This window comes from Podarcis melisellensis (genome assembly GCF_964234715.1).
Source record: "Podarcis melisellensis genome assembly, chromosome: 5".
NCBI lineage: Eukaryota > Metazoa > Chordata > Lepidosauria > Squamata > Lacertidae > Podarcis > Podarcis melisellensis.
This window is the reverse complement of record NC_138537.1, coordinates 7028177-7049607: the sequence shown is the minus strand read 5'-3', so window position 1 is coordinate 7049607 and position 21431 is coordinate 7028177. Positions and strand designations below refer to the sequence as shown.

Below are 21431 nucleotides of genomic sequence, written 5' to 3'. Positions count from 1 at the left end.
AGTTTCTGGGCCCAATTCAAAATGTTGGCTATACCTATTATTGGCTCAGGACCGCAATACATGAAGCACTGTCCCTCTCCATATGAACTGACCCAGACCCTGAGATAATTGTTAAATAATTTTTTAATTAATTTTCAATTACAAAAGTCCAATATACACCATGTTTAGTCTTTTAGTCGTGTCCGACTCTTCGTGACCCCCTGGACCAGAGCACGTCTGGCACTCCTGTCATCCACTGCCTCCTGGAGTTTGGTCAAACTCGTGTTTGTCTCTTTGAGAACACTGTCCCACCATCTCGCCCTCTGTCGTCCCCTTCTCCTTGTGCCCTCAATCTTTCCCAACATCAGGGTCTTTTCCATGGAGTCTTCTCTTCTCATGTGGTGGCCAAAGTATTGGAGCCTCAGCTTGACGATCTGTCCTTCCAGTGAGTACTCAGGGCTGATTTCCTTCAGAATGGATCGGTCTGATCTTCTTGCAGTCCTCCAGCACCACAATTCAAAAGCATCAATTCTTCGACAATCAGCCTTCTTTATGGTCCAGCTCTCACTTCCATACATCACTATTGGGAAAACCATAGCTTGAACTATATGGACCTTTGTCAGCAAGGTGATGTCTCTGCTTTTTAAGATGCTGTCTAGGTTTATTATCACTTTTCTCCCAAGAGGCAGGCGTCTTTTAATTTCGTGACTGCCAATACCAAATAGCAATACCAATTCAAATACAAATCAATACAAGTCCAGAGTGCAGCAGCATGAGAACAGGCCTTTTCTGCAGTGGCTCCCTGTTTGTGGAATATTTTCCCCAGGAAGGTTTGGCTGGCACATTAATTATACACCTTTAGGCACCAGCTGAAAAAAAAATCTCTATAACCAGGCCTTTGGCTGATTAAACATTCTATGACCTTTTAAATGAGCTTGTCGGAGGGGGGTTATTGGGGTTTATTACTTTAAATAAAAATAATGTGCGAGGTTCCCTTCCACAGGGCACTGAGCCGAGGGGGCACAAAATTGAGAAGACACATCATTGAGAATATCTGTTTGGGGGTGCCAAATTTTGGCATAATATGAACGCCATATTATCAAAGATTACCAAACTCTGCCCGTGCTGCAAATGAGGGACATTTTAATTGGTCCATTGATAGTAGAACTAAGTAAACCAAGGATGGCATGTTAGTCAAAGTGGAACATAATAATAATGGAGAAATCTATGGCAATAAATAAACAAACCATGGTAATTATTTTGATAGGCTTCCTGATGCACTGCAGCGGGGAATAGCACAGAGTTTGTGAGGGTGGGGGTGCAATGTCAGCCCCAAAACAGGCTTTTTATTGAGTTCTTTCACCCCTTCTGGCAGCTGGAAGCGGAATGCCCTCAACAGGGTGGTTAGGAAGAGGAATATCTCCATCTTGGCCATCTGCTCTCCCACACAGGCTCGAGCCCCTGCAGAAGAAAGAAGGGGGAAGCAGCAGGTGAGACATAACCAACTCCATCTATTCTCCAGTTCATCTGGTTTGCTCAGCTAGTAGTTTTAGCCACAACAACAACAACAAAAAGCTGGAAAACAGCTACTCCCAAAGTATCTCCCTTTAAGCCTCTGGGCTGACATCCTGAGGGTCCTGGCTTTGCTCCAGGAAATACTGGAAGCTGACCTTGAGCGGCTGCAGTTCCCAAAGGAAGACTAAGCTTGAAAGCAGCATGAGCATTTGGATATGGAGCACACAGGTCATGGTTGCATCACTATATGTAGTACTTTGGAAAAGCAGGTCTAACTACTGCCAGAAGGACATAAGAGAAGGAATAAATCAAAGTGCATTTAATCACACATTGCCTGTGTGTGAATCTCAGAGCTGACACCTGGTGGCCAATAGTGGCAGCTACCAAGTCCAACAGTGATGGAGGTAACTGAAGCTACAACAAAAAGAAGAAATGAAGAGATGGAAAGAGAGCGAGAAGAGGCTGGAGCAGCTGTTTGTTCTGGGCTCAGCTCCTGCAGTAGCCATGCAGAGAAAAATATTCTGTACATGGAAGTGCATGCAATTTACAGCAGAGCTACGGTTTCTAACTCATCCATTCTTTTTTCTATATTGTTTTGCCAATAAATAAATAAAACCCACAAAAAAAAAACAAGCACAGGAACCAATTCTTACTGCAGCTGTGTGGCTGGTGGAGCTGCGGATTTAACCCCTTTACTTCTAAACCATTTCCCCAAACTGAATTTCTCTTCAAGAGATGACAGTTGCTCCATGGGAGGGTTAGTCAATGTGGTTCCATCTGATTCTTGAACTATCCAGCTCTAGGCAGCATAGCCAAGAGTCATGGATGATGGGCACTGTAGTCCAACATCTGGAGGGCTATCCCTGCTCTAAGGCATAAAAAGTGCTTTGAAGGGGAATTCACATTGGAAAAGTGACATGGAAGAAAAGTGTTAAATCCCCACACTCTCAGCACTGTGACCCCAGCCTGATTTTTAAACCACATGTGATCCTTCCATGGCCCTCTCACTGTTTAATCAAACAACAACAACAAGATTCAATTTATATACCACCTTTTATCCTAAGATCCCAAACTGGTGTATAACATTAAGAACATAATTTATGCAGCATAATAAAAACCACAACACACAACAAAATAATATACAGCAAAATGATAAAATAATCATAACATCAGTTCCCCTCATCCACATTTAACAGGCCATACATTATAGCGGCCAAAGGCCTGGGTAAAGAGGAATGTTTTTGTCTGGTGCCTATCCCACTCTGTGTGTGTTTGTCTAAATTTAATTATTTTTATTAATAATAATATTTATACACTGCACATCTGGCTGGGTTTCCCCAGCCACTCTGGGCAGCTCTCAACAGAACACTAAAAACAAAATAAAACATAAAACATTAAAAACTTCCCAATACATAGCTGCCTTCAGATGTCTGCTAAGTCAGATAGTGGTTTTTTTCATTGACATCCGATGGGAGGGCATTCCACAGGGCGGGCGCCACTACCGAGAAGGCCCTCTGGCTGGTTCTCTGTAACCTCACTTCTCACAGTGAGGGAACCACCAGAAGGCCCTTGGTGCTGGATCTCAGTGTCCGGGCTAAATGATAGGGGTGGAGATGCTCCTGCCGGTACACTGGCCCTCTAGGAGTCTTTAGCTAAAAACAGTGATAAGTGGGAGCAGATTCATTACCCACAAAGCAACTAGTTAGAATGGTGCCTGCACATTTTTATTTGTTCACACACATTTGACCATCAGTTTCTTTGAAGCAAGCTACTAAATATAACTCTAAATTATTTCTGTGCATACCTGCTCCAAATGGGAGATATTCTTCTCTAGATCTGAAATTTCCATCCTTGTCCAAAAAGTGGTGTGGGTTGAACTCTTCAGGTGTTTCCCATCGTGTGGGATCAACAAGAACAGAATTCAGATCTGTAATAACAAATGTCCCCTAAAAAGAAGAAACAGTTGGCTCAGAATGCATCTGGACCAGCACACTTCAGAATGGTTTTGAAAAACAAGGAGCTGGCAGGCTGGCACACGCAGTAGATTTATGGGAAGACTGTATCGTCATTGTCCCCAGGCAACACAGTGATTTCAACCAGGACTCAGTTGAAAAAGATAATTAAACTGGAGTCATCATATAGTGAAGGGAAGTTATTAGTCTTGATAAAGTTGGTTATGTCTTAAGTATCTGGGCTTCATCCCACATTGCTTACGCAATCAGTCTCTGGCTTATAAATATCGTAACAGTTTATTAACCTTCAGGGTTTTTTCCCTTGTTCCTCAGACTCTGCATTACACATGTGGATGCTTAATTCAAAGTGTCACCATCAGATGCTCTTTTCTCTCAAAATATACAGATGTTTCCTACCTTTGGAATGTGAAAACCACGCATCTTCATATCCTTTGCACTTCGTCTGGGAATCCCAACTAATAAGGGATATTTTGCACGCAAAATTTCATGCATCACCGCATTGGTGTAAGGCAGTTTCTTTCGATCTTCATAGCAAATGGGAAGGGAGGAACCAAAAACATCTTCCATCTCCTTGTAGACTTTATCTGCAGGAAAAAGTGGGAAATGAAGCTTTATTTTAAAATACCCTGGTTTAAATCTGAGAAACTTCTGACAATCAAGCTGTGTAGGGTGGGATGAAAAGACCCTGATGTATTAAGTGAAGCTCATTGATATATGCTGGCAGCATCCTGAAAATAAGAAGTTAACAATTAAGTAAATGCAGGTGCATGTGGAAAAGGTCTATTGCTCTGTGGTAGAACATCTGCTTTGTATGCAGAAGGTGACAGCTTCAATTCCCAGTATCTCCAGTCAGGGATGGGAGCATGGGCATAGCCAAGGGGGGCCAGGGAGGGGGACCAGGTAGGGGCAGATGCCCCCCTATAGCAATAAAAATAAATAAATAACTAATTGAGGTTCTGCCCCCTCCTAACAAAAGGCCTGCCCCCACTAACAAAAATCCTGGCTACGTCAATGGCTGGGAGTGTTCCTTCTCTGAAACCCTGGAGAGCTGCTGTCAGTCAGGATTGCAGCCAGGGCATGGAAACGAAAGGGGCTAGTTGGCACAATTATATGGCTGCCCATCCCCCCTGTCTTCTTCCTGGCCAGGAGTAGGGCAAAATGGTTGCTTGGCTACTGTGGCGACCCACACCGTGCCCTGCTCAGCCATGCCCCAAGGCCTTCTGCTGCAGCGAATGCTTCTGTGGTAAAATCTGCAAAGCAGGCACAAGCATGTGGCAGAGGAGGAGAGCTGGCGATGATGCTCCTGAGTCGGGTTGAGGGCCAACCAACCCTCCTGCTGCTGCCATCTTTGGATGCAATGTAAAAAAAACGCCAAGGAGGTGGCAGGAGTAGCAGGGATTAAGCAGCTTGCCGCAGCAGCAAAATGGCATTTGGCCACAACTAGAGCCCACAAATACTAAAGGAAGATTGAAGGTGCCCCACAGAGTCCCCTGGGGCCTCTCCTCATTTTTTTTTACCTCAGGAATTCTACCAGCAGCGGCCTGGTAACTCTGGCCTGCCTTTTCCTCCCAGTGCCGCAGAGAGACAGGGCAGGGAAGGGGGAAAAGATGGCTAACAGCCTAACAGCAGGACTGAGGCCTATCCTTAGCAGCTATCCCTCCTTTTTCCATGTAAAAAGGTAAAATGGCAGTGGTGAGAGCTCTGTGCTTTCCCCATCCTGATCATAGAACTCCCCTCCTTTTCCCTTATGAGGCTCAAGAATGGAAAAAGGGCAGAGTGGCAGCTGTGAGCCCTCCGATGATCTGGGGGGGGGGATATTGACAAAATTACATTGTTGATGACAATAGCCGACATTAGAACACAGACCAAGACTTCTTTGGCTCAGGACCCCAGTACATTGGGGGCTGCCTTTCTCCATAAAACCTACTCACGCTCTAAGTTTGCCACCTGAAGCCCTTCTCTGTGTATTTCCTCTGAGAGATGTTCATTATCCAAGTGGTGACGCATTTTAGCACCTTTTTGAGCATTCTGCATAGAAGCAATAACATTATCCCAGCAGACTAATCTAGTACAGTTGACATGTCAGCACAGAATCTCTGTTCCCATATATTCTAATAAGTAGTATTAATCTGCAGACAGCTAAATATACATATTATACACCCACATAGCTTACTTGACACACAACAAGCACCATTTTTGCCAAATCCATCTGGCTCAACTTTTCCCACACAGGCTTCCCAAATTGATTCATTCAGTGGAAATTGGTATGACAGGTGAAGTATGGACTGGTTCAGTCAGTGATGGGTTATAAAATAAATAAATAAATAAATGAGGAGTAGGCAGAAATACCGTCAAAGTGCTAGATGCCCAGGGGGAGACTGAACTTGATTTTAATGTACCAAGCTGTTGCAGTTGAGAATGCCTTTGATGATCGCTTCTACTGTATGGCCAAGTGTAGGAGAAACTACATTTGCATATCAGATATAGATCAAATGTTTTCAGTTCAGTTCACTGAGCCTTTCCAAAACAGCCATAAAAATTTTCCTTGGAACATGTCCCACTTTTAAACTTCAAAGATAGGTTATTAGGCCTGAAGTGTTTTGTGTGGGTTTAAAAATACATATATATATATATATATATACATTTTAGTTGATTGTTAGATATGAATGAATATTTGTCATCCACCCATTATGAAACCTTGGAAGAATCACAACCTGCTACTAAAAAAGCAAATAAATCTAAGCTCTTCCCTACAGGGATCCAGAGAGGTGCTTGCTGTTACAATAATGAAGCAATGCTGCTGCAAAGTCCTAGCTTGGAAAGTACACATGATGGGAATGTTGGGACTGCTGTGGGAACAGAGGGGCAGTCGTTTCACAGTGCGAAGCACTGGAATTACCTCAGAGTGTAATATGAGCTGTACAGGAAGTACAGGAAGTGTTTTGTCACAACACTGCTCGAGTATGGAGAGAGCAGTCACGTTTTATGTAACGCTGCAAAGACAGAAATAAAAGCATGTAAATATGTTTCTGTCTATCTCTTTCCCCTGCCTGGGGGGGGGCAGGAAAGAGGGGTGTGTTCTTCTCACGTTTGAGAAGAATCTCCGATCGAGACCTTGCCTGCGCTTGCTGGGGAATGCAGCCAGGGAGGTCAACAGGGAATCAAGCCGGGTGCCTGGGATGGCTGCCAGCTTCTCATGAGAAGGGCTTGAATTTCCCGACACTTGCTTCCATTGCAAAGTTCTCCCTCACCTTGAACATCTGGATAAGACACCATGAGGAGCAGTCCCCATTGCAGAGTAGCAGCAGTCGTCTCTGTCCCTGCGATAAAGAGGTCAAGAACACACTCTGCCAGGTTGTCTTCATCAAAGGTAGAGTTGGGGTCATCCTTGCTCTGTTGATGATAATGGAAAAGGTGAAATGTTGGAATTAATTGCAGGCCACACAAAATCTATCTGACTTTGGGGGGGGGCGTATCTTCCTATCGCAACACCTAATAATATGTTTTGCAGGTGAGTGTGCTGGGAGATATCTGTACCGAGTCATGGCTTGGAGTGGTAATCTTAAACAGCATTACAGTGCAAATGGTACAGGAAATGATATTTTCTTCTGAAGACATGTAGCGTAAGAGGTAATAAAAAGAAAACCCAGAATTACAAGGTGAACTGGGGTGATCTGGGAAAATTTATCATGTTTCCAAATCAAATCACCCCACTAACAACGTTTCTCAAAGCAGATCTGGGACTTCCTACACTTCTGAATAGCTCTGCAGCTCAGTTGTCCGAAAGCCATACATCAGCCAAGCTTCTCCTACCCCCCAAATGGAATCAAACTGATTGGGGAAGCACCCACAGCATGAGAGGTGATGGGGTGAAGGGCGGGGATGGGGGGATCTTTCATTTTGATAGGACTTGCTTTTAAGTTCTCCCCCAAGAACATAATGTTACATGCCAGCATATAAATGATAGATAGATAGATCTGATATGAGTTTGTGGGGTGCGAGACATCCTAAATTCCTGGGTCCAATAAAAGTTAGAATTAATCACAATTTGGGGGTTAAACTGTGCTATGCATTGAACCCCTGCCTTGTGATAGTGGGTCATTAGGGGAACAAAGCCTGTTGTGAGTTGTGAACTGAAGAAAAAGTAGAGAGATCATTAGGAGAATCACTGCCAGAAATTCAAATGGGTAAAGCCTCTCCCTAGGCCCTGGTTTTAGTTAGTAAGACAAAAGGCTGCTGGTAGTTTTTAGGACTGCAGTTTGCCTGATATGTGAGGGAGGAAAATCTTGGGTAGTCAGCAAGCTATAGAGGGGGGGCAGAGTGATGTTTTGGAGCATGTTTGATTTCTGTTTGAATCCAGAACTGTATCTATGGGAGAAACAAGGCCTTCTTAGGGTGTGAATGCTCTGAACCTCTCCAAGTCAGGCTCAGGCTGTATATATGTGTAAACCATATATCATAAAGATACCACCATCTCCACTGTGCCACATTTCCAAAGGATGCACAGACCCTGGGTAAAGTCCCAGACCCCTGGACTCTCGCACTGCTGTCGAGATTGTGGTGGCATGTAACATATCTTTTTCCATTGTTGTAGGACAAAATCATGCATGGAACAGCCACTAATCATCAGAAGTATGGGAGCTGGGCTTCATAATCATGATCACATAGCACACAGAACCTTACATTTGTCCCTATTAAAATTCACTTTGTTAATTTTGTCGGAACTCCGCTCGGCCAAGCCGATAGGGCCTCATCTTCCTCTGAGCCAAGCCTTTGAAATCGCCTCCGACGTGTTTAATGACCTGAGCCTTTGATAAGGCCTCAAGCACATTCTATCCAGCAGGGTTCCCAGGACAGGGAAGAGACGAGAGGTTTGGCTACATTGTAAAGAGTTTTATTTCTAAACTACGCAGAACAGAAAAGACATCCTCTCTCTATGAAAGCAGAGAGCAACTGAACAAAGGAAACAGGAAACCACTAACATCACATCCCATCTCCCTTTCCCGTGAGACTGCAAGGTCTCTGGAATGTAAACAGAGTGCTGTGACTCCATGTAGCTGCACAGTGATAAGAACAGAAACTAACAAATTTGGGTCCAGTTTTTCAATCTGTTAAGGTCATTTTGAATTCTGATTCTGCCTTCAGAATTCATAGATGAGACCAGGAATGTGTGTCTAAATGGTGCAGCAAGATGGTTCCAGGTGTTGGACTTCTGTTAAATCCACCTGAGTTTGCTTCGTTTCATACACTAAAGTGTCTTGAGCTATTATTGGATACTTACTTTCTCAATTTGAAGTAGATAGAAATCAATGAAATCCTGAGGCTCATCCTTTTGCTGCTTTCTATGCCTTTCTACCTCTTCCTTTGCAAATGAATGCACTAGCTCTATGGAAGAAAATGCTTTATTGTGAGGTCCTGGGAGATGTTTCATCAACCATGGGAAGAGTTCATACAGCTGCAGGGAAGAAGAAAACAAAACCTGTCACTCTCATGATTTGGTCTAGCAATACATTTTAATCTCACATTTTCTCCAAGGGGTTCAGTGTGATATATCTCCCTCGCCCCCTTTATTTTCAAAACAACCCTGAGAAGTAGGTACACTTGTGTGAAAGTGAACACAGATTAAAACACCCCATTGTCCTAAGCGAAACTCTCTAAAATGGGCCAGGGAATTTTTTTTTCTGCCTACCTAGGTCCACATTCCAAAATCTGATGAAGTCCAAGGCAAACATATCAATAGGTTAATCTTATTTAGTAGGCTTCTGCAATTACTAACTTCTACCTCCCTTAATACGCACTACTATCCTTATTTATCGTGTTTTTCTAGTGTGTGAGTTGAGGTTATTAGTCCAGTGCTTAGCAAGTCTGCTTTGAATCCCTTTATGACATACTACTCTAAGAGTAGTGCCAGAATAGTTCTGTGAATACTTATGGCGGTGAAGGCCTCTCTGACACTCATCAGGGGAAAAATAATACTCACACAATGAATTATGGAACCTCCATGTTTTAAGCAAAAATCAACACCTTCCATCATTTTTTGGAACTTTTCGTCTTCGAGGGAAAATCGGTACCCAAAAGCCAAAACACATATTAAATTGGAAACTGCATTTGTGATGGGCAATGATGGATCAAGTGGCTGTCCTGAAAATGAAGTTATTTACAGATATTAATGAGGCTTGCATTAATTCACACATTTTCTTTTTCTTGAAATGCCCTTGCATGAACGCATTTTGTACGAAGCTTGTAAAATGCTAATTAACTCAGCTTGCTCTTGCATTTTGGATTATTATTTTTTTTGCAAAGAAACAGCTAGCCTCTTATCCAAAATGTGCTTGGGGTGCAATACTATGCAAATATATCTGGAAATAAGGCTAATTGAACTTACTTTTGAGTAAATGTGCATGGGACTCTGCTGACAAGACTTGGAGGTGGTTGTTGCTGAGTCTTTGAAAGCCCTTTCTCACCACCATAAAAGGTAAAGGGACCCCTGACCATGAGGTCCAGTCGTGACCGACTGGGGTTGTGGCGCTCATCTCACTTTATTGGCCGAGGGAGCCAGCGTACAGCTTCTGGGTCATGTGGCCAGCATGACTAATCCACTTCTGGAGAACCAGAGCAGCACACAGAAATGCCGTTTACCTTCCTGCCGGAGCGGTACCTATTTATCTACTTGAACTTTGATGTGCTTTTGAACTGCTAGGTTGGCAGGAGCAGGGACCGAGCAACGGGAGCTCACCCCATCACGGGGATTTGAATCGCCGACCTACTGATAAGCAAGTCCTAGGCTCTGTGGTTTAACCCACAGCACCACCCATGTCCCTTCTTACCACCATACCTGGAGCTTAATAGTAGCTGCTCAGTTTCCTCCTTCCCTTTAACCTTCCTCAGCTGATTCTCCCACATCTTGTTCCACTCCCCACTAGTGATAGCACACACCAGTTCTGCTTAGACTTAGTTTCCCCCCTACAAACATCACCTCAACTTCCCATCTATTGTTCTCTCCCTTCTAGCTGATAGCAGCTACTGAAAGAAAAAGGGAAGCTACCAACCCCCCACCCCAATAATTCCACTGAATGTTAATGGCCACCCTTAGCACCTCAATAAAACAATTCAGAGCTGACAAGGAGCTCAGTTGTAGAATTAATGGATGTTTGAAAATTTGTCATTTGGTTTGCTATTTTTTGCCTGCTGCAAAAAAATTCTGCACTGCTAAATATTGCTGATCATCTCGCAAACATTCATAAACATGCAAACAGGGCAGAGCTTGGTATCAAGCTTGATTCTTACAAAATCCATCACCATTATCCAGTGTCATTATCCAGTATCACATACCCTTTGCCTGTGCAAAGATCTTCACAAGCTCAATGGCCTCCTCTTCTATTTGGTGCTCCATGCCTTTCTTCCCCAGACCCAGCTTCCGCATAGTAATCACGCCGAAACGTCTGTGCTGCTTCCAGATGTGACCGTTTGAAAATACCATGCCTAAGACAATCAAGGATCAATGAGAAAATATTACTTACAGTGTTACAAAGAAGTGTTTTGTCTGGCATTGCTCTCTCATGTCCCCCTAACCCCTGCCGGCTGCCTAGCAGGAACTGGAGGGCTGCTCGCTGACAGGGCTGAGCAGAACTCTGGGCCTCCTGTTTGTACTGACAAGGACTGCTACATATGTAATTGACATCTGACCTACCCCTGATGTAAGCTCATTGGGGACAGGTCCAGCAACACTAAGGTGAGGCCAGCAACTAAACATGCTATATGTGGGCTGGGAGTTCCACTTGGTACTGCAACAAGATGGCCGGGGTATCAATAATAAATTCATTATTATTATTATTATTATTATTAAATGCTGAGATGCAGCCTTACAGCTGTCCAGATACAGCACTGAGTGGGTGGGGCACCCATCTTGACAAGAAAGCTCTACCAGTTGCTCAAAGGCTTCTCTGAAGCAATTTGTATAGTCTACATGTATTTTATGTATTTTATGTTTTAATGTATTTTTAATCTTTTGCTGGAAGCCACCCAGAGTGGCTGGGGAAATCCAGCCAGTTGGGTGGGGTAGAAACAACAACAACAGCAACATATTATTATTATTATTATTATTATTATTATTATTATTATTATTATTATTATTATTAACGTGGCCCTGCATCTGCACCTTAGTTCTCTTGGCCTGCCATCCAAGACCCTGGGCCTACTAACTCCAGTTTGCTTGGGCCACTGCCTTCACTTATTCATGGACGTCACAGAATCATAGAGTTGTAGAGTTGGAAGGGATCCTGAGGATCGTCTAGTCCAACCCCTTGCAATGCAGGAATATGCAGCTGTCCCATGCAGGATCGAACCTGCAACCTTGGCAATTTTCCAGGGGGAAAAAACACTGGCTGTATCCAGTTTCTCAGAGCGGACCCATTAAAATTAATAGACCCAAGTTCATCACACCCATTTATTTCAGTGGGTCTACTCTTGAGTATGCCTAATATTGACTACAACCTTATATGTTCTAGAGAGAGAGAGAGAGAGAGAGAGAGAGAGCCCTCAGTGGGATGACCTGTGCACATCTTGTGCCTCTGTTCTAAATTAGCAGCCCATGCCACGGCCACTGAAGGCTACAGGTGTTTCTCCATCAACATGTTTTCAAGCTGGACTTGACCTACCATCCATAGTTTCTATCCAAAAGTACCAGGACCCACATGTTTTAGGAGCACATGGATGTCACTCAGCTCAAGGCTCCTAGCTGCACCTTTTGGCTGACATTTTGAGGCAACTTGGCCCAAACGTCATCAGTTTTCTTTGATGGCTTGCCAAGTTGGCAAACAGGCAGATCAACACTGTTCAGGATGTATCCAGATTTTACTATAGGGCTTTGCCAGGTTCAAGAACCCAGTGTTCCACAGTCATTTCCCAAGGATAACTTAAGTTACAAGTCCCACACTACCTTCGCTTGGTGATTTCTCTGGAGAAAAGGGCTTTCAAACCCATCACTCTTCACAAAAACTTACCCTTCTTTTTAAGTGCAGTTTTCAGGAATGGGGTTACTGGTCGGTCGAACAGATCATCGAAATGGTTTGTAAGGCCTTCTTTCACTGCTTGGTATCCAGATAGTACTACTGCTGGTACATATGCTCCCCATATACAGTACACATTTCCATATTGCTTTGCTATCTGCCATTTGGATCAAAAGAGAAATATCACATTCAAACCAAGCAGATCAATTCAAGTTAATGCATTGACTACAGCCTTCCTCACCATTCCAGCTTCTGGCTGTGCACAGCTTTCCTCTAGTTTTCTGTTCCTGTCAGATTCCTATTGCTTGCCTTATCACCTTCCCTTTGTTCTTTTGGGTCATTCCATCTTCCAAACACCCATTTGAAGCAAACATCCCCTTCCTGTCCCTGCCTGCCTTGCTCTTGCATAGAATTAGAACAGTACAGGTGTGTGTGTGTGTGTGGGGAGATATTGACAAGGTTCTTCACAACCAGAAAAACAGTGCATTAAGTGACAAACAGTCCATTAGTGAAATTGGGAGTTTAGCTAGGAGATGGTTAATGGGACCAGAAGGATCGCAAATGTTCCTTGATAGGCAGAGCTGCCCCACACACCCTTTGTTTGGGAAACTACCTTATTTACTCGAATCTAATGCTCACCCTTTTTGGCCAAATTACCACTGCAAAAAATTAGGTGCACCTTAGATTCGATGGTGCATTAGGCTTGAGTAAATACAGTAAGTTAATAGTTTAAGAAAGCTATGAGATTATTGGGGAAAATGTCTTGTCCTGATTACCATCCACTAGCCTGTGGAAAAGGGGTAAGATATTGGGAGTGTAGAATAGTAGACTACATTTTCTAGCTCACCCCACCCCCGACATTTAAAGAATCCCAGGAACTCTCCACATAGCTCTTGTTATGGGAAATGATTTCTTGTATTAATAAAGCTGCCCACCAATGTGATATTTCAGAAAAACAGTACTACTTCTCAATACTGATTCTATGTAATCTTATTTGAAAATGTATCAAATGTATCATTGTTTCAATATATAAGTTTCTCCTATAAGTATGTTTTGTTTCAGTCTATAAGTATATGTTTCTTCTATAAGCGTATCTTTCTGTATAAATGTAGTGTTACGTATTGTTAAGATTATGAAAATGTTCCTGGTACTGTCAATGTAAGTGCAACTGTATCGGTTGGTCTGTGCTAATACACCACCACATTATCACCTACTGGGTCTACTATGCTATGGAAACTGTTCACAAAATCACACAAAACACAAAAATTATTCCACAATGGTTCATTCATGATCCTGCAATCCCATTCATACAAATGTTAACATGCTAGTGTAGAGTCAATGCCCAAAGCTAACACCTGTCTTCTTCCTGCGGGCGTCAACCACAGCTATAATTTCCAGCACCCTCAAAAGTTCCCAGGATTCTTTGGGTTGAAGGATTATTTAGTGTGGGTGTGACCAAAGGCACAGGAAGAGAGCAGACATTGCACTCAGTAAGCTAACAACATTTAGATGGAAATCTAGCATGGGATCAGTGGATTTGACTGTTTTCACCTATGCATATATTACAAAATGACATAAGTCTCTGATGTAAAGTAACTGGATCCTGATAAGCAGTGTACCCCTGGGAATCTTCATTGCTGGGAGAAGTGGAGTGAGAATAACACAGTAGCAGAGAAAGGTGGAGGCGGTGCCGTCCCTAGGGGGGGTGACATCGCCACGGGTGGCCCCACCCGGGACACTCCCATCACCAGTGCAAACCCCTGGGATGCACGCCGGCATCGGTGCACCCCTGTGGGTGGCTAGCCCCACCCCTGTGAGCCGCTCCGGGTCCTAGAGCAGCTAGCTCTGCCTCTGGCATAACACAGCCCCAGACATGTTTCCTTGGGCATGTTTAGCCATCTTGTGGATTGTGAAATGGATCTTTTGCTTTCAACATCTCCATCTTACAATTAAAATGCAGTTGTGCATGGAATTGTGTTTCTTAAGTAAATGGCCACAACATTGGTAAGCCGTATTGTTTTCAATATAGTTTCTTCCTTACTGAGAATCCAGGTTTACAGTAGTAGCAACAACAACAACAACAATGTATTATTCATATGCCACCTATCTGACTGAGTCACTACAGCCACTCTAGGTGGCTCCCAACAAAGTATTTAAAATATAACAAAACATCAGCCATTAAAAACTTCACTGAACAGAGCTGCCTTCAGGTGTCTTCTAAAAGTCAAATAGTTGTTTATTTTTCTGACATCTGACAGGAAGGTGTTCCACAGGGTGGGTGCCACTACTGAGAAGGTCCTCTGAGACAACTTTTTGAGTACCGTAATCTGTTAGATTACGTGGGAAATGCCAAATCAGTAACCAAATGCCAAATCAGCACTACCAGACGTTATGGGGAACAGGTCATTAACTGGTCATAAATTGGGAAGATTGCAAGTTAGATCTCCATTGGATATTTCGTTTTCAACATCATTTTACAGTTGAAATGCACGTGTGTGTGTGTGTGTGTGTGTGTACTAGTAGAGGTGTGCACTGACCACAAAACTGTTTGGATCCTGGTTTGGCACTTCAGAAGACTGTCCACTTCAGTCCAGACCCATGCAAAGGAAGGGAGGCATCTGGGTATATTTGCCCTGAGCCTCAGAGGGCTAAACTGGCTGGAGACCCCGCCAGGGACCGACTGGTTTTTTTGTTTGCGTTTATAGCTTTGTTCTAGATAGGGGTGCAGCTGGGCTGCCAGTCAAAGCTGGTGAAAGGCACTCTGTGCCACTGAGGCCACCTGAGCCTCAAGTGACAGCAAAGGACCCAGAAGAAGCCCTAAGCTGCATGCCTGGTCCTTTAGAGGGAGTAATTGTGTCAATGGCCTGAGCCACTTGGATGTTCTAGAGGCTGACCAGGGCTTTGTCAGGAGCACCAGTCAAATCGGACAGAAAATCCCCCAAAGCTGTCTAGAAACCCATTGGATGCATCAGCCTCCGAGGGTGGGTCATCCACATAGGTCCCCTGCCTTTGCACAGGGGAAAATGTGCTGAAAGCCTAAATTTCAGCAGGAGGTGATCTGACTATGACAAGGGGCTGATTTCAATATTTCCCACTTTCAGATCACCCCCTTCCTGCCCAGTTGAGAAAACAAGGTCCAGAGTATAACCTGCCACATGTGTTGGGCTGGTGACATGCTGGGACAACCCTCTCTTCCCAGGCACATCCCACAAAACCAACAAATTTAAAAACATACAAGTTAAGAACTGTTAAATACACTTAAAAACAGTTAAATCATTTTAGACAATTGGAGCCTTACAAGCAAAACCAAAACCAGCTAAACAATGCCCCAACTGAAACATTTTAATTTTTTTTATCTTTTAAATTTTGTATGTTTTAAAGCAGGGTTGTGAATGATCCTTCATTTTTCTGTTTTATATTTTTGTAAACTGCTTTGAGGTGTTTTTTTCTTACAGTCATTTAGTTTCATAAAATGTATACAAAGCTTAATCGTCAAAAACCCTCAAAGCAGTTGACAAAAAGTAACCATATGCAGAAGAACCATCTGCACCTGTTCCATCATTGTGACACACATTGCTTGAGACTTTCCCCCAAGAAGCAGGATGCTTGCTAGAAGGTGCCAAATTAAATTACAAGTGGGACATTAGTACAATAGGAGACAACATCATGTGATGGAATTGCAAAGAGCCTTGAATGAATGAATGAATGAATGAATGAATCTTTATTTTTGTCAGCCATCGGCCATAGCAATAAAACAACAATACAATATGGAAAGGATAGTGTCAGGGGACTGCCGTCAGAACAGGGGAGGGAGGCAGGGGGGCTGTTGGTATACAGGGAGCCCCCGAAAATCCTGAGGAGCAGTTCCTCTTCCAGCGGTGGGAAAAGCCACACCTCCAGTGGAGAAGAGAGGGAAGGGGCCAGCCAAGCGAAGGAAGGGCTGGAGGATGCTGCTGAGAGCCCCAGCGCCTCACCTAGCCAGGCTGGCCAGGGGGGGCACACGCCACTTCCATCACCCACCTTGCGCAGAGGGGTGAAATGCAAGAAGGGGAGGCAGAGGCTTGGGGTGCTGAAGTTCTTATGTTGGGGGAGAAGCCGGAAGGGGCCACTCCCGGATTCTGCAAGTGACTAAGACGGCCATGAACTTTGTGTATCTGCACTGTAAATAGTTTGCACGATAAAACCTGTAAAAGACAGGTTGGAGTCCTGTCTGGTTACTCATGAGCAACCACTACATCTATCATCTACAGCAATCACCAGCATCTGACAGATGGGAAATAAAAAGTAATTATATAAAATACATTTTAGGGTTTTGAATCAATAATTAAATAGTGGATCTTATTCTGATTGCCCCAGCTAAAAACCTTGCAAAAGAAAGGACACTGTGGCAGTGGACAATAAAAGAGGGGTGATAATCTCATTCCTCAAGTCTTTATAAAGAGTGCAAGCCAGAAGGGCATGCGAGAGCCTTGAAGATAATTTATTCCAGGCACGTACAACTCCCAAGAGACTACTCCCAGTATAAAAAAACTGGCTAACTGGAAGCGGGGTAGGGTGGGGATAGAATTGCCCAAAGTCGTTGAACTATTTTTAGGGAGAATTGCCAAAAGTTGTTGAACTTTTTTTTAGGGGAGAGTTGCCAGAATTGTTGAGATTTTTTTTGGGGGGGGGAGAGTTGCCAGGGTTGTTGAGGCATTCCTTGGGATTTCAACTGGGGGCGGAGGAAAATACCGACAGGGGCGGGGGACACAGATTGACCGTGATTGATAAGGAACTACCTGACAGTCTGCCTATTAATTGCAGTCAACCGGTTTTACATGTCTGATCTGCTCTAACATTTGCTCAGCACAGGATCTGCAATGCAGGCTACAACTACTACCGGGGCTTCCCACACACCAGTTCCCAGGAGCTAAGCTCCAACACCTCTAAGGTGGGCACCATTGCCATTCTAAAAGAACACAGGAGAAGCTCATGGAGAGCTCCTTTTTTTCTAGAAAAATAGCACTGACTACTACAGTATCCCTAACATAAGACCATAAAGCTCGCTACCTCCCATGGAAGTCAGTTCTAGTACTCAACAGCTCTTACAATTCTGAAGTTTCTCTTAAACCTTTTGTCACAATCTACTTTCTTGCCATTTCTATTCATCCGTTCTAGTCCTTCCCTCTTGAGCAAGAGAGAACAAGTCTGCCCCATCATCTGGATAATAGCCATTCAGTTATTTGAAGACTTTTGTCATGTCACACCCTTAATCTTCTCTTCTCCAGGCTAAACTTTCCCAATTCTTTCAACCACCCCTCAAAGGATTTGGTTTTGAAATTACTTTTGGTGGAGAAGTCAACAAGAAGGAGAGAATATTGGGTGGAATTGTTAGCAATCCAAAATCCTTCGATTGATTAATGTAGACACAAGGTTTTGCCAACAAAACACTTTTATCCCCAGTTACCATAGGAGGAAAATAATTTGCAGTTCTTCTTGCTAAGCTTCTTACCCGGCTGATTAATTATTAGGAAAAGGTACCTGAATGAGCGTTTCTTGAGTAGTCATGAACCCCATCCGCCAGAGACCACCAATGATAGGAAGTGAAAGAGGACCAGGAGGGTAGTGTCTTCGTGACCAGACCTGTTTCAGGAAGTGCAGAATCAGAAGACTCACGGACAGAACAATAAAAAGTTCCCAGATCCCTGCCATTTCTTTGCTTCTTCTTTCTGTCTTTGTATCCTCCTCGTACAGCTGCCAGTTAACTGTGATTTCTCATGTGGTTTGTTGCTTCTTTTTGAGACGGCTGCCAAATGCGGCTGTTTCTCCATCAACAGCATGTTATATACTCCCCAGCCAAAGATGCAAGCGACAAGATTTCATTGCAGCATCTTCAATTAGTGATAGTTTGCTATCAAGATAGTTAAGCCTGATAACATTTTAACCAAATAGTTGAAAAGCCTGTTTGGTCAAAATAATCCTGCACACCAGTTACCCAGCAGGCATAAATATGCCAAGCCAATGCCCTACCCTTACCCAGCCCAGAACTACAAGGCGGGGGGAGCAGCTTCCATACCAACGCTGCCAGTGCCTCCTTGTAGCAATGACACCCTCATTTGCACTCAGACATGGAGAGAACCAGTGCACTCGCATCAAGGCTCCCCTGCCTGGATTATCTCCCTGTCCCACCCCATACACAATAGCCCCACAGCACCTCCCATTCCAGGAACTCCTCACCACCACAGCTTGGGGCTTTCCCAACATCAAGTCTGAGACAAACCTCACCCTAGACTGGGATCCTCCCGACTCTGTTTCATTTGCTCCAGGGACTCAAGGGCAGTCCAGCCGCTTTGTTGATGCCTTTTCAACAATGAGTTAAAAAGAAGCAAAAACTCATGTCAGCTTTTACATGTCTGAGTAGGCTTACATGTCTGGATAGGTTCTTTGACAAGCAGGAAATTCATCTGAGCCTTATGTGCACATTGACTATAATTGTTGTTGTCAGTTTGTGGGGTTTAATCTGCATAACGCCTGAGTCTTCAATACCACCAACTGTATGAGACATTCAAAGCAGATTAAAAAAAGGGATTTGTGGCAGAACCCTCCAGACTAGAAACAGATCTGATAAACTCAAATGTGAAAACTCTTTCTAAAATGTATTGTCTCCTAAATTCAGGTAGGTAGCCGTGTTGGTCTGGCGCAGTCAGTCTCTCTTTCTCTTAAATATAAAAATAATAAAAATCTTAACAAAAAAATAACAAAAAACCTAACCCTAACCCTACGTTACAAATAAATGTTGGAGATGTGGAGAAGCAGTAGGAACAACATTGCATATGTGGTGGACATGCAAAAAAATTAGTGGGTTCTGGGACGTAGTTTATAGAGAACTTAAAAGAATGTTTCAAGTTTCGTTCTTAAAAACCCCAGAGACCTTCCTGCTGGGAATCTCAGGTTCTGACATATCCAAGAATGTAAGGGAAATATTTTTATACGCCACTGTAGCATCAAGAATCCTGATAGCCTCAAACTGGAAAGGAGGGAAAGTACCATCAAAGTTGGAATGGCAACAAAAATTAATGGAATATGCAGAATTGGCTAAATTAACAGGGAAAATTAGAGAATATACAGATCAAAGGTTTATTGAAAAATGGGGCATGTATAAAAACTAACTTATGTAAGAAAATATAAATCTCTTAATGTTTAATAGCAATAACTTAGATAAACAGTGCATTAAGCAAATAAGTACTTGAAGATTTATGGAGTTAATGGGAAGTCAATGGACCTTATGAAGATGGTGACAAAATGTAACAATTTTTTTATAATCTTGTGTTATAAAGAAACAACTTTGTTTTGGTTACTATGTTACATTCTGTTAAGTTCAATAAAACATAAAAAAGGAATGTTGAATTTGACTGGATTACACCCCACAGGGATACCCCATGAGATTCATCTGCTATAACAGCAGATTCAACGTCTTGGTGGATGCAAGCAATTTTATCTTTAAAATGTTTTGCAAACAAGTCACAGTGAGCTACTGTTGGTTCTATCACCTCCTTTGGGCCAGCCTGTAAAAGGCCACATACAACCTGTAAATGCTCTGCCAGATGGCATAATAAGGATGTAATGAAGGTGTGCTGGTCCAGGGGGAAGGTTACCGTGGGGTGAGGTCCAGGACCTGAGTCAAGGGTCGGCAGACAGTCCTCCAAGGGCGAAGCGGGGTCCACAGCGAGGAGCCGGGCAAGGACAGGAACTCTGGGGGAACAGGACTGGGTGCTGGCCGAAACAGCTCTTCAACGACGTTGCTCCTGCAACCTGGGACCGGGCTGACTGGCCTTTATCTTCTCTGAGGCCAGGGGCGGTCCCGGCCCCCAGGTGACCCACCTCTCCTGGCCTTAAGGCGAGCACTCCTCCTGGGAGAAACCAGTTCCCTCCGCCTCTCTGCCCTGAGCCTCTGCAGCTCAGGAGAGGCTGGTGGGTTACTGGACCCAGGGGAAGACTCACTTTCCCCTGACAGGGCTGGGAGAGGCGCACCTGTAGGCAATGCGTTCTCAATCGCCTCCGGAGCCAGAGTGGATTCACCTGGTGTCTGCTCCTGAGGATCCGGCACAGGTGCAGGCGCTTCAGAATCAAGACCCTTCCCCAGCTCAGCCGGCCCTGGAGGCGGGGACTCCTGTGCAGGCTGGGATTCCTCCGGTTCAGCCTCTGACTCGGATTCCCAGGCCGTCACACCATCCCCCCTCCCAAGCCCCCCCTCAACCACATGGGTACGCCGCATGGAAATCTCGGAGGCAGGCACGGGGACGTTGGCTGCTTGTTCCCAGGAACGGTCCTCAGGTCCATACCCCTTCCAGTCTATGAGATGCTGCAGCTTTCCCCTGCGGTATCGGGAATCCAGAATGCGTTCCACCTCGTACTCAGGCACCCCCTGGACCAAAACTGGCTGCGGTCGGGGATGGTTCGGGTGGAACTTGTCGGGCGGGGCCACCGGACTCAGAAGGGACCTGTGGAATACTGGGTGAACCTTCAGGGTTGTGGGTAACCGGAGACGGAATGCCACAGGTGAGACCTGGTCCACGATGGGAAATGGGCCGGTGAAACGGGCATCCAGCTTCCGCGAAGGTCGAGAGGGGTGGAGGTGGCGAGTGGAGAGCCAGACCAGGTCACCGACGCCTACTTGGCCTGGCACAGCTGCTCCATCAATAGCTGTTGCTGGGACTGGAGCTCCTGAAGCCACACCGTCACCGCAGGGACCGCGGATGCCGGCAGCACATCTGTGAACAGCCGCGGATGATAACTGTAACTGGCCTGGAACGGGGTCTGCTGGGTGGACGCGTTCACCGCGTTGTTGTAGGCAAACTCTGCCAATGCTAGGTGGTCGCCCCAGTCATCCTGCTGGTAGCTGCAGTAACACCGGAGGTACTGCTCCAGCACCGCGCTTGCCCGTTCCGTCTGGCCATCGGTCTGTGGGTGGTAGGCT

The 21431-nt window shown here is 44.5% G+C and overlaps 1 protein-coding gene across 1 annotated transcript; it reads right to left on the bottom strand.

Annotated features, from left to right (window-relative positions):
* Nucleotides 1–1186: 1186 nt before the first annotated feature.
* LOC309369810 (cytochrome P450 2J6-like) lies at nt 1187–18625 on the bottom strand. Its single transcript, XM_081911149.1, has 9 exons — nt 17996–18625; nt 12470–12632; nt 10800–10949; nt 9448–9608; nt 8749–8922; nt 6719–6860; nt 3864–4051; nt 3299–3440; nt 1187–1440 (listed from the first exon to the last, which is right to left on the bottom strand). The coding sequence occupies exons 1-9, from the start codon at nt 18164–18166 to the stop codon at nt 1235–1237; spliced, it is 1497 nt and encodes a 498-aa protein (XP_081767275.1). The 5' UTR covers nt 18167–18625; the 3' UTR covers nt 1187–1234.
* Nucleotides 18626–21431: the final 2806 nt, after the last annotated feature.

Excerpts from the sequence above, each read along its gene's own strand:
- LOC309369810 (XM_081911149.1), bottom strand. The coding sequence starts at position 18,166 with ATGGCAGGGATCTGGGAACTTTTTATTGTTCTGTCCGTGAGTCTTCTG. Across the intron at positions 10,950-12,469 it reads AACTGCACTTAAAAAGAAGG|GCATGGTATTTTCAAACGGT; the intron begins GTAAGTTTTTGT and ends TGATTGTCTTAG. Across the intron at positions 3,441-3,863 it reads GTGGTTTTCACATTCCAAAG|GGGACATTTGTTATTACAGA; the intron begins GTAGGAAACATC and ends TCTTCTTTTTAG.